This window comes from Cyrtonyx montezumae, unplaced genomic scaffold, assembly GCF_038088225.1.
Source record: "Cyrtonyx montezumae isolate F1298 unplaced genomic scaffold, pur_monq_1.0 scaffold_1, whole genome shotgun sequence".
Classification (NCBI taxonomy): Eukaryota; Metazoa; Chordata; class Aves; order Galliformes; family Odontophoridae; genus Cyrtonyx; species Cyrtonyx montezumae.
This window is the reverse complement of record NW_027071825.1, coordinates 6,719,394-6,736,120: the sequence shown is the minus strand read 5'-3', so window position 1 is coordinate 6,736,120 and position 16,727 is coordinate 6,719,394. Positions and strand designations below refer to the sequence as shown.

At 38.4% G+C, this 16,727-nt stretch overlaps 1 protein-coding gene across 1 annotated transcript in view; it reads right to left on the bottom strand.

The window, feature by feature from the left end:
- LOC136050322 (BEN domain-containing protein 5-like) overlaps nucleotides 1-16,727 on the bottom strand; it is an 842,375-nt gene that overhangs the window by 390,614 nt on the left and 435,034 nt on the right. The window contains exon 6 of the mRNA XM_065739166.1: nucleotides 3,352-3,391. Coding sequence (XP_065595238.1) covers nucleotides 3,352-3,391 — 40 coding nt within the window. The remainder of the gene's footprint in view (nucleotides 1-3,351; nucleotides 3,392-16,727) is intronic.

Genomic DNA, 16,727 nt, shown 5'->3' with positions numbered 1-16,727 from the left:
AAATGGAGACATTTTTAGAGCATGCAGCGCTGAAGATATTAAAGGGGGAGAATATTTCACCCCATAGATATGTCTGATAAATAGTTTTAAAACCTAGCTTTCCTCCCTATTTAAAAGTGCAAGAGCTTGAATATTAGGGAAGAGCACACACACAGTGATTAGCATTTCCGATCAAATCTCAGTGTCACTCCACAGAGATCAGGGATATTTCACTCCATCTGTGTGCGTAAATTCCCACTGTGGTCAGGGGAAAGTCTGAATAAATCGAGAGGAAGGAATTATGGAGTCAGCTCTTACTTTATTTCTCCTACAGCAGAGCTGAAAGAGACTTAAAATACTTTATATTCCATGCTGTAGCCAAGCTAGGCACTATAGAATATTCAACTACTGCAGGTTTTTTAAATGCAATCAATTTACTGCTGCCAAATGTGGTGGGTTTATATACATCTGGGAAACATGCACCTACGGTGCTGATGAATTTCTCCTGACATTGCACTGATTTCAAGAGAATGTTATTTTAAATTGGCAGTAGAGAGACTGGTATAGAAGGATAAAGCCCTGAGGACGGCTGAATCAAAGAGAATTTCAAAAGAATTTTCCTGATGGTTCTTGGATAATATCACATGTTAGCTATTTTCAAAGCCAATAGTTTCCAATGCACTTCCATTTATGGTATCAATAATTAAAAATACTTCTGTGGGAGATGAACTTACCTTACAGAGAAGAGAAATTGGAAAGCTATATTATTATTGTAAACACAGGAGATGCAAAAATCTTTGTCTCCAGGGAAAAGCTATAGAAACAGGGATATCTTATTTGCAGCTATTGAGTGGTTACCACGAAACGTGACATGGTTGCATGTGCGTGTTCTAAGCATTAGAGAACATGATCACATAGAAATTAAGGGCACATCAGACTAAGTCACCTGAATATTTGTTCCTGAAACCCAAAGTCTAGTAGACAAAGTGTATGTAGACAATGTTTTGGATCAAATTCAGAGGTGAAAAAGCCTAAGTTTAAAGAAAATTTGAATGACCAAAACTTAAACCTCATTATGTCCCACTCCCTGCAAGCACGTCCCTGCCAGCTACTAATGAATTTTTAAAATCTTTCCCCCACCCCACAGAGCACATCAACTCTGAATCTGGCACCCTGAACCATACAGTGCATTGCAGTCTAATTGTAACTCACATGTCAAGGGGCAAGAAGAAAGGAGTGTGGCAAGAGCACTGATAAATTTAATTCAACATTCCTCCAGCTACTCAGCAGTATGGCAAAGCCGTGAACTCCCCTCCACATTTTACATGGGTGTCAGTTACTTCAAAGGAATATATTCAAGCATGAGGGAGTCTGGCTCACTCCCAGCTTATGCATCATTTGTGCCTGGCTGTTTCTGGAAACCCACGGCAAAGCTAAGACTTTCTCCAGTTTGGGGCATGTTGTGGAGCTTTCTGGAAATCAGGAACAGGTCAGCTGTGCACCTTGGCATACGAAACATTTCTTACTTTCTGCATTTCTTCCTTTTTCTTTTTCTTTTTTTCTTTTTTTCTTTTTTTCTGTCCCCCTCCAGAATGCCTTGAATTTGTCTTACAGGTTAATGATGCACATCTGTTCAGCTAAACACACAAATAAGCTGTTACGCCACTGCCATGCATACGTGATTCAGAGTTTAGAAGTCACCTGGAGCAAGGCAAGAGGCTTCTCCCCCTTCCAGTGCAGCATGTCTACCTACACAGCCACTGGAAGCTGTTTTCAAATTTAGCTATTTTGATCATTCCAACTAATTGTTTTGTTGATTTAACAAGTTCCTGTATTAAACTGAAAGATCTGAAGCAATAGCTACTTATTGCAATCACACTGATGCACATAATCAGTTAAGTCAACCTTTCACTGTTCCAGTCACTACTGTATTTAAAATTACAAGAAAGGTATCAAAAATTCCTTTTATAGATATGTCTCATATAAAGTTATCCCGATCTCAACCTTCCTTTTGTCTTATTAATAAAAAAAAAATAAATTAAATTAAAGAATTAGGTGGTCTTCAGTGCCCTTATCCAAGATCTGAGTGCCTGTTATGACTAAGACACTCAGAGGTCTTTTTTCCTTTTCTTTCTCTTCTAGAAATAGAGAATGTTGAAGATATGAAAAATGAAAAAAAAAAAAGTGCTGTATTTGTCCTTGAAGTTACAGTCAGAATAGTGACAATGGCTGTATCACACTGTATTGTTGCTTTTATCAGCAAGTGCCCTGAGCATACATTAACATAATTGCAAACTGCATGAAAAGTGAACATGCAAAAATGTGATGCAATTGCCAATAGCCTCAAACATCTGTCCCAACAAAGTGTTCCTCCTCCTTATTTTAATTCTTATTATTTTAACAAGGTTAGTGAAGGAGAAACCATGTCACAGATGATATCTACATTTAGAGTGTCAGAACAATTATTGATGCAAAATTACTATCCAAGCAAACACGCGTCACATTTTGTTCACTTCCCGTAACACCTGTTCATTTCCTAACATGCTATTCCCAGTTAAAGCCAGAACTCATTAGTCCCAGTTAAAGCCAAACTGAAAGCTTAATATGCATATACAGCTGGAAAAATGAAAAGATAACCAAAAGGTAGCACCACTCGAGTATAGCATATGTCTGAAGCTGGTGGGCAGAAAACTTCTGTAGCAGTCAACAGAATGAAACCAAGACAAAAACCAGCAATAATCCAACAGCTCTAAGGTTGGAGATGGGGAAGAACTACTCAAACAGTCAGCATTTTAACCAGAGTACTGAGACCTTAGAACTCACTATGCCAAGGAGCCCACCACTTCCACAGTATAACACATTTTGGTTTATCTCCTCAATACTTAAGTAAGGAAAGGTGTTATGGAGAAGATCATATACCGCACTTCTATTTCACCTAAATATTTTCTGCCCCGTGTCAGGGTTCTCCAGACCCAACCCTGGACCTCCTGTCTCCCACCACCGTCCCATTCCTCCCCAAATTGCTCATATTTGCCACTGAGAAAAGTCAAACTCACATTTCTGTGATAGTCGAACACACATCATGAATTTGAGGGCATCTGCCCTGCAGACATACCGCTAACTGTAACCCCAGGAGGCTTAAAGAAATATCAACACTCAAATTCATAGAGTAAAGGTCTGAAGAGGCAGCTCTGTGAACGGATAACTGCCCGGGGCTTTGCCAAGCACAATATAGCTGTCACTTGTTATTATGTGAAAGATTTTCTGGGGAACAGTGTTTTTCATTTTGCATGTCAGAGACAGGGGGGGAAAAAATACATTTAGACAACCATCTCTTTAAGAAAAGAGAGCCATGCGGCAGAGCTCACTTACCAGGGCTGGTTATTGTCAGAAGGTCAAGCTGCCGTCTCTGCTGAAAAACAAATTATAAAAGGAATTGTTAAAAGGAGACTAATTTTAGTGGGTGAGCTTAGACCTGTGAAGTAAACGTTCTGACATTTATAGCAGAATTAATTACAAGTTACATGGTTCCCAGTAACTCTTTTGGATGGGATCCGCATATACTGTATGAGAAACAACAACAACAACAAAACCAACAACAAGCTCAGTCCTTTTAATGTGTTTTTATTTGCACTTATAAAGGGTTACCACTACTTTTTTTGAGCAGATACTTGAAATGGATAGCTAGAAGCACAGATGGACCAATATATTTATGAAAGTGGTTACTGATTCCATAGGGAAGGAGACAAGGAACCAAGACAAGAAACCCTAAGTTCTTTATTCGTATCAGTCACTGACTCATAGCCTGTATGTGATCAAGCACAATTATATTGCCTGGGGGTAAACCTTTCAAAGACTTGTAAGGGGATCTAGACAAACTCAAGGCTGATAAAAGAAAAGTTTCTTTATATGCCGAGCACAGCTATCTTACAGATCGCATTGCCACCAGTTATCCCTCACCCCAAAGCTTGCCAGACTTGATCAGCACTGAATATTTGTACAGATCACAAAATACAGGGATTTATGATGGCAAATATCAAGTTTAAACCCAACAGTTGTTTCTGGAAAGCCTGCAAACGTCCATCACTGGAACAGCTATCCCTCATTTCACAAACAGCCTGTTACTGCCTCTTCTTCCCAGCTTTCTAACTTTCTGTTTTCTCCCTAACTTTGCCCATCATTAGTGTGTCTAGCTGGTATTTCACATTATACTGTCCAGTTTAATTTCTCTCTCCTAATCTGCTCAATAATGTCTGTGTTACTTTCATTTATTGTCAGCCCTATTGATCTTTTTCTAAGCTAATTCTCATCATTGCATTCACTGTATTCCTTGGGTGACAGCTTAAAGTCCTTGAGGAAGAAACACTGACTTGGTACTCCCTGTAGTGAATGTTCATCCCTGGAAATTACGACTGATGAAACTCCTTTCCAAACTCATTGCTTCTCTGCAAGTAGAGCTTCACTGGATGAAGTATGTGGACACAGCTGATCATCCACTGGATATACTTGAGTTACAAACCCAGCACTGAATTTTGGCCTGCTGGGAAACTAAGTGAGGCGTCAGGCTGAGAAAAACACATTTTCTGAAACACTGCTGGCCTTCAGCACCTTAACTCTTGTACAATGGAAATCACCTTTGAGAGAAACCTCATTCCTGTCTGTTTTCATAATTATTCTTTGTTTGCTTTACTCTGACAAGGCATTCTGAGCGTGACTTTAGCAATGTTTGACACTCAATTTATTATAAAACACTGAGGCCAAACTAAGGCGTGCCAAGGTATTGGTAAAATGGAGCAGAAGAACCTGTCCTATTGCCTTGTGTCACCTCCACTAGAGCCATTCAGAAATGTTATCCCAGCTCTACTGAGTTCTGCTCACTCCAGACTTTTCCCAGAGAGCAATAATGAAAAGTAAGAAATACTACAAATGAAGGACCTGGCCACCCAGTAGGAGCTGTAAGAAGAAATGTCTCCTAATGAGATGAATTTGATACAGACTCTGTGCCTTAATCTTGAGTCACACGTATAAAGCTATGAAGTGCTACGACTTAGCACCCACTGGGCCAAAAGCTTTGTTTACATTTCTCATCACAACTGGAACTCCAAAGGCTGTATATCTAATGAACAGCTAGAGCAGAAAAGTAGAAGCTTCTCCACTGGGGGGAAAAAAGAAAAAAGAAAAAAAAAAGAGTGGAACATAAATAGTCTACATTAAAGAAGGTTGCAGATTGTAGAGTGTTTGAAAAGAGAGAAATGCATGTGTAGCCCAACTGGTCCCCAGTCCTGACCTAAGGCTGTTCATTAGGTTTAGAATAAGCATTAAATAAAAACCTAAATTGTTTAACTCAATACTGCAAGAAAAAAAAAAAAGCATACTGAGTAGGCTAAACACAATATGAAACAAAGTGAAACTTTTCTTCCTGACAGGATGCTGCCTTCAAACTGGTCTTGAAAAAGAAAATAAATTAACTACAGGTTCAGGAAATCCTTGCGTACGTGTTGAACTTTAAGCACAAGTTATTTCTCTGACTTCAAATGGAGCAGCACTGATATTTCGCATCTAACACCTAAATGCTGCGAGGGCTTTGAAATGCCACCAGGCTCTTGGTCCTGGCTCCATCCAGGCACTCTGGGCTGCAGCTCTGTGCTGGCTGCCTGACCTGAGCACCCAGGGAGAAAAAACTCCTCTACTCTGACCTTCAGCAGACCTTGAAGAAGTTTCTCTCATTTAGCACAGCAAGAAAAGCTTGCATACACTTGCCCAAGCCCTGGAGAGAAGGAAACAGCAAAACACATCTCAAAATCATGCATTTAAACATGCAAAAATGCACTAATTATGGATCCAATCACTTTCCGGAAATTCAAGCTTGCTCTCAGATCTCAGGGGCTAACTCTGTGCAGTTTCCAGGGCTCAGCTGGATGCAAGCAGACTAGTAACTATATGGATTTTTTTTTTTTCATTTGTACTGGCACACATATGAGTAGCTAAAAAAAAAAAAAGAATTTGGATTTAAAGAGAAAGATATTACACAAAGTGTCCACAGTTAAAATAATTGCATCCGAAATATCATGGCTATGGGGCTTCACATATCCTCCTCTCCTTTTGGTGATGAAAGCTGCCACTTGCAGCTGTTACCCCCTCCTAGCACAATCACCCTCTCCTTGTTTTGACAGATTTCTTGAAAGAATCATCTCAAGATGTCTGGCTTTTTCTGTTTTGCCTGTAGTGATTTTCCACTTCTCAGACACATGCCCCTGCAGAGATACTTGGGACTATCCCAATCTTCAGGCAACCTCATTCAAACCCAAAAATTACTACCAGAGCACTATAAAATGGAATGAGTATCATTCCTGGTCTGAGAAGGAGTTAGTGTCCCATATCACTAACGCTGCATTTCACCTACACTGGCAAAGAGGCACACCACAATAAAACTAAAAATTAAAAAACAACAAAAACACATTAAAATGATTTCCACGGCATCAGCCATAATGTGCAAGTGGAAAACAGAAAGATTCCCTTTTTCATCACACTATCTCTAGTGCTATAATCCTGTGCTACCCTTAAGGGGCAACATCCTCATTTTCACTTTGCTGGCTATTTGAAAGCCCAAAGGCATGAAGAGGCCATTGGTGATTCATACTGGCTTCCCACTTTGTGCGTTTTTCCATCATTGGTACTATCCAGAGGCACAGTCCCCACAGCACAGGGCTCTGCAGCAAACCTGCAGCAGATCGTGTTCACTTCCATAAAATTAAGTCTTTAATTAATGCAATAAGCACTGATGAGTAATAAATCATATTAAAATACAAGGAAGGCAAATTTTTAATAAATTAAGCATTGATTCACTCAATAAATATTAATCTATTAAGCATCAAGAATTAATTACATTTTTTTAAAAAAACAGTTGAAAATCCTAGCTGGTGATCTGGTCTAAAATGTGCAGAATGGTCCCTGATCACCCATAATATGCACTTATTTTTAACTAATTCTGTAATTTATCACATTAAATAACTTGCCTAAAAGCAAATCTGGAATATTATTCTGTTGCCATATGCAATTTTCTCAACAGATTCTAACGCATTCCTTATATTGCTTCCTAAATTTCTCCTTGCAGCTCCCTTTTTGAGTATCTCCTTTCCCTTCCTTGATGCTGGTGGTCTTTATAACATTTGCTGACTGGTGTCATTTAATTTTAACCTCAATTAACTCAGCGAGAGTTGCAAAACTAGAAAATAAATATGAACGGGGGGAGGAATGGGGGGAGGGAGGAGGGTAAATTAAATAATTCATTTAAGTTTAGCTTATCTATGAGATGCTCTTCCACACACTGCTCTCTGCAGAGTTCCTCCAACCTTTTACATAGATGTGGGATGTGCTGCAGTTGCTTTGACTCTTATCTACAGATTAGCAAAAGAGAAGGAAAAAAGCCAGATGCAAAGATGCCCCATGAGACTGATATGGAGCTGTTTCTGTAGCAACCGATGATTTTCTTCTCATGTAAGAATGAACCGTGTCATATCTAATTCTGAATGTATCTGGGCCTCACTTGCCAGCCAAAGCTGTGTCAAGTATAAAGTCAATATAGTTAGAAAGTGATTTAAAAAAAAAAAAAAAGAAGAAAGAAAAAAGAAAAAAAGCAATTATAAAGTCATCTTCCTCCTCCAACACTTATTCTCTAACCAGGATCCAAAAGACATCCTTGCCCCTGCCTTCAGTCCTAGAACATCACTTCCAAGCACACAACACCCAGCAAAGATCAGGAAGTATTTCACAGAAGCAGCTCCTCTGCTAGCAGCTCCCTTGCTCATCCTTGCCTCCACATCCCAGGAGATGGCAGTGTTCTGATAGGGGTTCCCTAGGGTGCAGGGGCACCTAACCTCGGGACTGACTGACTATCTACCTAAAAGTATGGCCATATGTGGGCCATGACAAAACTCCTAAGCCCAGATCTGAAATCAACTTAGTCTTCAGAAAGCTCTTTTTAGATTTGAACAACTTCGCTCCGCAGGCAGTGTTTTCTGCAGCTCTGAACCCAAGGGCAGGCTGCTATCTAGCATCTCCTCCCACAGTCCACCCAATCAAAGCTGGAATTGTCTCTGGGAGCACAGGAAGACTGTCTTCTTTAACATATTTTATCCTGTTCAGTCTCTTCTGTCAATCTCTTCCATCCCAGTTTAACATGGTTTGAACAGGAGTCTCTCTCTACCACCTTAAATCTACAATACAGTTCAGACAGTTTAACATTGAAATCAAATGCATGATGACTTTTTTTTTTTTCCTGGACGATTTATGACAAGTTGTTGGTATTCTTGCCTCTTCTAAACTAATTTCTAAATTTTAATTTTTAAGTTCTCTTTTTCTATAAAAGTGCTATGGTGACATAAAAGAAATTATAAGCTGTGAAGGAAAAGTTTAGGCTGTACCCCATCCATTTGCATTGCCAGAAGATGAGTGCCAAGCTGCCTTGGTGTGTTCTGCTCACATGTAAGAGATGTTCTGTAATGGAAAAGTGAAAACCTTCCTTCTGTTGTTTGTTTGTGGACTGCTTAAGAAATATTTAGGCCTAATCAACATCTGGAAAAGCCTTGTAATGAAGATTTAGATAAAATTATGTAGAAATAATGTAGATAAGATTATGTGAGCATTTCACATCTGCCTAGTTTCTCAAATGAGAATTTCTCTACTTACGCCCTCCTTCCCTTCAGAGTGTGTGACGTTGCTGAAAAGAGAATTTCATTTTAAGTAATGACCCCAATAACATACTAATTCAAATCCTGTTAAAACGGAAAATCTGAAGATTTAAAGCTTTTTATTATTATTATTATTATTATTTAAAGTTACATTACGATGTGAAGCAACAATAATCTTTCCATCCTGAAAACAAGCTTTTGTTCATACAGTGAAACAAGATCTCACATTTTGTACTTTCTTTATTACTAGCTGATAACATTCCCTACCTTCATGATAAAATGAACCAGTCAGCTTGTTGACACTTGACTGGGGTTTGAGTAAATTGCATCTGCTGTAGCCTACTCTGTGGAATCAATTATTGATAATATAGGTATGGTGGGAACATTTATAAAATGGTTTGGGATATGTTGTTGCTCATGCTAAGAGCTATAATGAGCATTTAAAACCATTTTAACAGTGACCTCTACAGACATTTGATCTTTGCAATATTTGATAATTCGATTCTAGTTTAGAATCAAAACCAAGTCAAAATGATAAAAGACAGCACCAATCCATTAAGCTACTTTGCTCCTCCTTACATTTCACATAGTATTCTACTTAATATCTGACACTCACACATTTCTCTCACAAAACCTTAATGCCAAGGATATATTTTTCAGAAACATTGCTGAACAAGTAGCTAAAACATATTCTCCTCCTTGCTTTGACTATTAATCTCTGGAATATAATCACAGAATCACAGAACTGTAGGGTTGGAAGGGATCTCTAGAGATCACTGAGTCCAACCATCCTGCTAAAGCAGCTCCCTAGCCCAGGTCGCACAGGTAGGCATCCAGGCAGGTCTTGAACATCTTCAGAGAAGGAGATTCCACCACGTCTCTGGGCACCCTGTGCCAGAGCTCATCTCCAGCAGGTCACCCCCTCAGCCTGTACTGGTGCACGCAGTTATTCCTCCCTAGGTGCAAGACTCTACGCTTGCTCATACATACAGTACTCATACATAAAGTATTATTTATTAATAAGCTCCTCCCTAGTTCTTTTGTCCTGCTGTGTTCAGAACCTATTTAGAAAGAACATCAACACAATGAAGACTTAGGTAATATTGAAAAAGCATGTATGATCACTTTGAGCATATGAAAACACTGTCTAGTTCCTCTGATGGCAGAAGTAAGTCACTGCCCCAGAGGCTTGTTGAGCAGGATACCACTGAAAGCAGTGGATCACTGCCCAAAGCAGCCACACAGAGGTTGCAATTTTCCACGTGAGCCCTCACTTTTATTGGTCACACAATTTTTTCCATATATTCTTGAGTGACATCTACTGGTGCTTTATCGATAAGTTGCCTTATTTACAAACAGAGCACTCATAAAGATACTATCTGGAGTCTAACTGAACCACAAGGAATCAACAAAGTCCATCAGTTCCCTATAAATATTTGCAATTGCAACAAAAAGTCATTAAAGCTCTCTTATCTCTAGAAGGAAGGAGATGAGGAATGAGCTGCTTTGGAATAAACTGATCCTTAACTTTGCCAGTGAGAGTTATGATGGATGACAATATTTTCTCTGTTTTTCTGCATCTGCATTAAACAACAACATCAACAAACAAAACACAGCATCTTCATACACTTTGGTGAAGTAACATAAAGAAGAATTGTAGCAACTATATCGTTAACAATGTATACTACGCATATAATACAATGCATCCTCTCAGATGAGCACATAAAAGGACATCTGACAATTTAACAGTGCAGTCTTTCAGCCACGTCACAATATGGCAGCAAAACCAATCACTTCATTGAATTCAAATGGCAAACAACTCAGAAGTCTCAACTTCATAGGATTCCACCTTCCCAGTTAACGAAGGTCTGAATGACCTGCAGATAACCAGAGCTGTAGTCACCTCACATCATGTGCAGAGTATACGCACACGTACTGGTATTTCTGCCTCAGTAAAGATTGGAGAAGAAGAAGGAATTATATAGTCAATATCCTGTCTGTACTTAGCTCTTCTCTCCCGTAAAAGCTTTGGGCCTGCAGGAAGCAAAGGAAGAGGATAAATCCCATTTATTTGGTGTCTTGACAGTCTGACCCCACATTCAGATTTGACTCAAGCTTCTTTGCAGTTGCACTAGCAGGCTGTGCATATCTGTTAATGAAGCCTACGTACTTAGTCTGCAAAGTTTCAGAATCTACTCATTCCACAATTTAACTCAGTATTTTAATGGGTTTGTTTTGGTAACAAACCACCAAGCAGGTTTTTCATAGTTTGGTGTATTATTATGTAAATTGCAGAGCTGTGGTTATAATCCTGTGTTTGTGACATCAGTTACTTAATGCCTATAGAGATTATTGTAATGCCACAAACAGCAGATTATGTCTTGAAGTACACAGTAAGTAGCAGGAGCTAATAAACTCTTCTTAAATTTTATTTATTTTGGGAAAAAAAAAGAATGAGTAAACAGGGCAGGAAATAAAATACAGACCACACAGAGTGCCATTAAAAAACAAAATCCATATGTGTTGGAGGTCACTTCTTAGGCATAATGGAGCCATTCTTTAGTTATGAATTCCTGTCATATGTTAAGTCTTATGAAGGAAAGGAGCAGCATTTGGACAGAAAAAGTGATAGATCAGTGAAAGCAATTATGAACTTTGATACTGCACCATTTAAGGATGTGGGGAGAGGGTAAACAACAGTATTCAATGAATGTTTAATTAGAAACAATGCATATCTACCTATAGCAGTAATTGGTTATTGACTAAGTAGCCATTGTTTATGGGTTTTTTTAGATAACAGACAAGACAGATTAACCTCCAACACATGCAGTTTTAGAATTAGCAGTGCCACTGCAGGATCCTGCGGACACACACTAAGGGAGGCACAAACCACAGGTTCCTGTCTCTGCTCTACTCCACCTGGAACATGAGCTTGAACTTCAGCCATGCACACCCTGACCAGCAGATCAATTCTCCCAACCTCTCTTTTCCTTTGTATAATTAACTACATAGTTATCAAGGTTGGGATGTAAGCTGCAGCACCCTCATCCAACCTGAACAATTGCCTTGCTCTCTCCATGCTAATTACTACTTAATTCAACAAATCACGGAATAGCTGTTACACTATGGGGGCAAGAATGCTGACTTTGATGCAAAGAAAATACTGTTCATAGAACTCTGTTTTTCAGCAAAATAGAGGGGAAAACAAACAAACAGACCTAGAACAAGAAATCTGAGGAAGTCAATTGGAAGCTTTCTGAAATGCAAGAAATTTTTGTTAACAGATTCTTCCTTTGGAAGTTAAATATTTCCTTGTTTGGGTAGCAGCATGTGTTTGCACTCAGGCTGGCTTGTGCACTGTGTTGAAATTCTGCTCAGGGCAGCATGTAACCACACAGCAAAGCTCTGTATCACAGCACTGGCAGATCCCCTCCCTAATGCACCTGGGTGAAGTCAAAGAAAACACTTATTTGATAAACTTTTAAGTAACAGGACTCCTGTGGCTTCATACCATTAGGACAGCAATATGAACAGAAAGAAAAAGAAAAAAGAGGATACATAATAGATGCAACAGAAGAGTTGAATTTCTTCTGAATATAAATTTTTTTTTTGTAAATTAATGCATTTTCATGCATAAAAACTGAATTATGCGTTAAGAAGTCCCTATGATCCAGCAACACAGTGAAAATAAACATGAGAACACACAACTTCTCTTGCTGCCATTTTCTCTGACTCCCCAGAGCCCCATCTCTCTTCCCTCTCCAAAAGCTCCCTGACTTTACTTTTGATTTCATGTGAAATATCTGGTTTTATCTTGGGCATTATTCTCTGTTATGGTGTCGGAGTTTGCCTGAGATGCAGGTGAGCAGTGTGAGAATACAGCACAGGAATTTCCAGTGGTTCAGTGATTGAAGGTATTCTGCAAACACTCAAAATATATTTTCTTTTCTCTCAAAGATGCCAATACATACAGGCAACTGATTGACTCACACACAATGCATGCTATTTTATTTAGAAGAAAGCCTCGATAGTGTGTTGCATTTCTAGAATCTTTCAATCAAGCATCTCAGAAACTTTATTAAAAAATACAAAGACAAAAACAAACAAACAAACCAACCTCAATAGCATACAGTTGAGCTCGACAAGCACAGCAAACTTTTGTCTATAAGCCTCCAGTAGCCAAGCTTTCTGTATGACACAAAGCAGAGCAAATACTGGGAGAACTTAATAACTGGCAAATGGTGTCCATGAGATCTACAGTCTATATCAGCTCCAAAATCTTTGTCTAGTGATTTCTGTTTGAACCATCAGCATTCCATTTCAAAGCCAACAGTTATCTCACAGCCACAGCTCCAAGCATTCAAAAGGAAAAGACAGAGCTTCTTATGTTTTGGAAGCAACTTTTGCAGTTAAAATGACTAAAACCATATATACACACACACAAGTAAAAGTAAGGTGCATACAACCACACACACATATGCAAATATTAATGTATGTGCACACAGTTGTGTATATACCATGGTGTGTCTATTCATTTTTGCAAGAGGAGTAAATGTTTGTAAAACTGCATACACATTACGCACCTTTAGATGAGGAATTGATATAAGACAGGATACTGACAGAATCACAGCAATACAACTGCCACAGGTGCGTGGTTAGAGAAGCATCATTTTGAGAAGCCAAAGGAAATCTGCATGAGGGAAGTCAATGAAACTGATTTCCAATGCACCAGACTGGAGAATTTCAGTTTCTAATCTTCACTTCTAGCTTCCCCAGCCATCTACTCACATCACATTCACCTTTCCTCTTTCATTCTTCTTTTTTCATTTCCTCCACACAGATGAAATGCTATAGACTAGTTTAATTTGCATTTTCAAGCTGCTAATATTATGGGAATGTAAATCAGCAGACTGGAAATATCAGATTCCAAAGATTTGCACAACAGCTGGACAAAAACAGCATTTTTTCATTTGCATCATGGAGGCAGCTAACTCCATTCCTGCAAGTCCTGCTCCAGCTGTCAAGGTAACTTTATAAACAAAGATTTATCTGCAATAGGGACAAGTATGACTAAGAGGAGAAAGAACTAAGCTTCCATGTGGTACTTAGGATGATTTCATTCTCTAGCAGTACTTTCTCTTCATACTGTTCAAATTTGCTTGTTTATTGTAAACACGTCAAGACAGTATGATCAAAATAATAGTGAAAAGTTAAATTAGAACCTAGTATGTTTGGACAAATATAAATTTATATGTCCAGCATCTGCAGTCTCATCTAATTTCAAGCTTTTCATCTAATTTCAGTTTGAGTTTGTTTGCTTCTACAAATCCATGGCAGTGAGTTTCTATTATATATATTTAAATAACTTTTTTTTTCCTCCCAAACTGGACCAGTGCTTCTCATATTCACTTAGAAAACCTCTCGGGGTAGTCCAATGTCATTCTTCTAAATACTGGATTTTAAATTACAGCCACTGAAAACACTGTCCAGAGAAGTCAAATGGCAGCAGTGGGTGCAGGATATATCCACAGGTCAAAAGAACCTTAATTCCCAAGCAAACTCAACACTTCCTCATTCCTTTCTAAAGCAATTTCTTAGTAGTTTTTTATGGCATATTCTAAAAATCATCATCAAATTTCTGTATCTGAAAATCCTGAACCACAGAACCAGAATCAAGGTCCACTCAGGCTGCATCCTATAGTGAATTTCCCAAAAATTAATAAGGAGTACTGAGTCTCCTTATACACTCCTAGGATCACTCTGCCTTTGTATACTTTTCAGCAAAATTCACATTTAATCTATGGACGGTGATTTTAGAAATGTTAGCAAAAGTCAATAAGATGGAGACTACCAGAACACCAGGGTGACACATGACCTTAGACATCTAGATCTGAGCATTTTGATCCCACTTTTGACATTTGGCATTTTAGCACAAACCCATTCTTTAATCCATGAAAATAATTTCAACAATTTGAGTAAAAATGACTCTGAAAACAGCTATGTGTTCTATATACTATGTTATATTCAAGGAGAAAATAAAAAAAATGTTTCATCAGAATCACTGAGCTGAGTTAACTTGCCCAAGAGCAGCCTCAGATGGATCTGTGGAAGAAAATGAGGCCATCCAGATATTACTGTTTTATTTCTCTCTTTGCTCTATGTCAGGTTATTCTGACTAATAAAATAAGGAACAACATTTGTCCTGTACAGCTAACAGAGATAAGAGGGCTGAAATCCTCTTTTCATTAGTCTGGTTGCTAACTGTTTAAAATTACTGCTCTTTTACTGTTGCTATAAGCAATTCATTGGGGGCTTGCTATCTGATATACATCTAATGGTGGTTAAAAACATACAGCAAGCACTTGTCAGAATTCTGACAAATCTAAGCCTGTTCTGTGATGCACCCAAACCACAGGGACTTCTGTGGAAGAGAAAAAGGAACCAAATATTAACTCAATGAATTTTATATAAAACTGATGGGTTTGCTTCAATGTGCAGCTGCTCCATGGCTCAGTCCAACCAAAGGATGAATTTCTTCAATTCCACTTGCTGAGACAGTCACTGAGGGCAGACTGCGTTACTCAGAATCACATATCCAGAAGACAAAAGCCAAGATTTATTCACGTACATGTAACCAGCATCCAACGATGAAAGGAGTAAAATACATTCTGAATCTACTGCAAAGCAGTTCCTCAGTTTACACAGAAAATATATTTAATCTCAAAAACTTGAAATATGAATGTTTACTTATGATTTGTGAGTCACTCTGAACCTTCCACTTTTCATTAAAAAAAAAATAATAATCTGCATTTAAACTGCTTCCGTCAGTCACTTACGTTCTTCTATTATTACAGGAAAACCAATAGGCTTCCAAACATTGATTGAACACTAGTCTTAAAAATTAATTCTCTTGATGTTAGAAGAAACATTTACAGAGCGCATTTGGGATAATATTTGACTTCCCCAACAAGTACAAGTTTTTTTTAGTTAACAAAAGAGCTCTGCAGTGTCAAGAGTAATTCACAAAGAAGAATCAGTCCATCATTTCAAGACAATTTCACAGTTACACAAAAGGTGAACAAAGTTTCCATCAGTGAACACAAGAGGAAAATCTATCCTTGCTCATACCCTGAACTGCCTTGTGTCAGGCAGCTATATTTCAGGACTTCTTTTAAAACAAAGTAAACACCAAACATCCACCCAGATCCATTCACAGATGTAAACGTTCCAATGTACAGTGGCAAAACCAAATGTCAGATTCACTCCTCACACAGAGAGCTTAAATCTTTCTTTTGAGGCCCTGAAGACAGAAAACATTTTTCCTTCAGCATAGAAAATCCCCAGCAGCCTGGGTTCAGCTATTGGAAGTGCCATAGACCAGCACAGGAGTATGACACACCTCAACCTTGCCTGTCCAAGACCCACAGGAGAATAGGTGTTGCCAGATTTATTCCTTCTAGATCACCCCAGAAGTGTCTTTACTGCCTAGTTATGGCATCACATACATATCCATGCTGTCAGAACTGAAAAAAAAAATGCAAGCACTCAACTCTTTTTAAAAACCCCAAACAAAAAGAGGAAACAAGACAGATGATACAAGAGAATTCGTATTTTCAAAAAAGCTTTTTAATAGCCTGAACAGATTTCCAGACTAGGTGATCAGAAAACTAAATAAAGTCATTTAGGATTACTGTTAAAAGGCTCCTTGGGATATAAATAAGTAAATAAATATAATAAAAATAAATAAATAAAGAAAAAGGGTTTAGAACATCTTATGGCAGAAAAGGCACTTTCCATATCAAGAGCTGGCAAAACATTACATGAAGAAGACAGCAGGTAACAAGGTGCCATTAGGAAGCTGGCTTTGGAGAAGATTACATAGAAAGAGTATGAAACTTTTGTGAAAAATGAATAAACAATTAAACTTGGTCCCATGCCCCTCTGATCAACAAGGAAATCAGAGCTGTCCACTTTCATACAACTTGTATAGTACATTTAAACTAAAACAAAAAACAAAAAAAAACAGCCATAGCTTTTCCTAATTTGGCATTTGAGGCT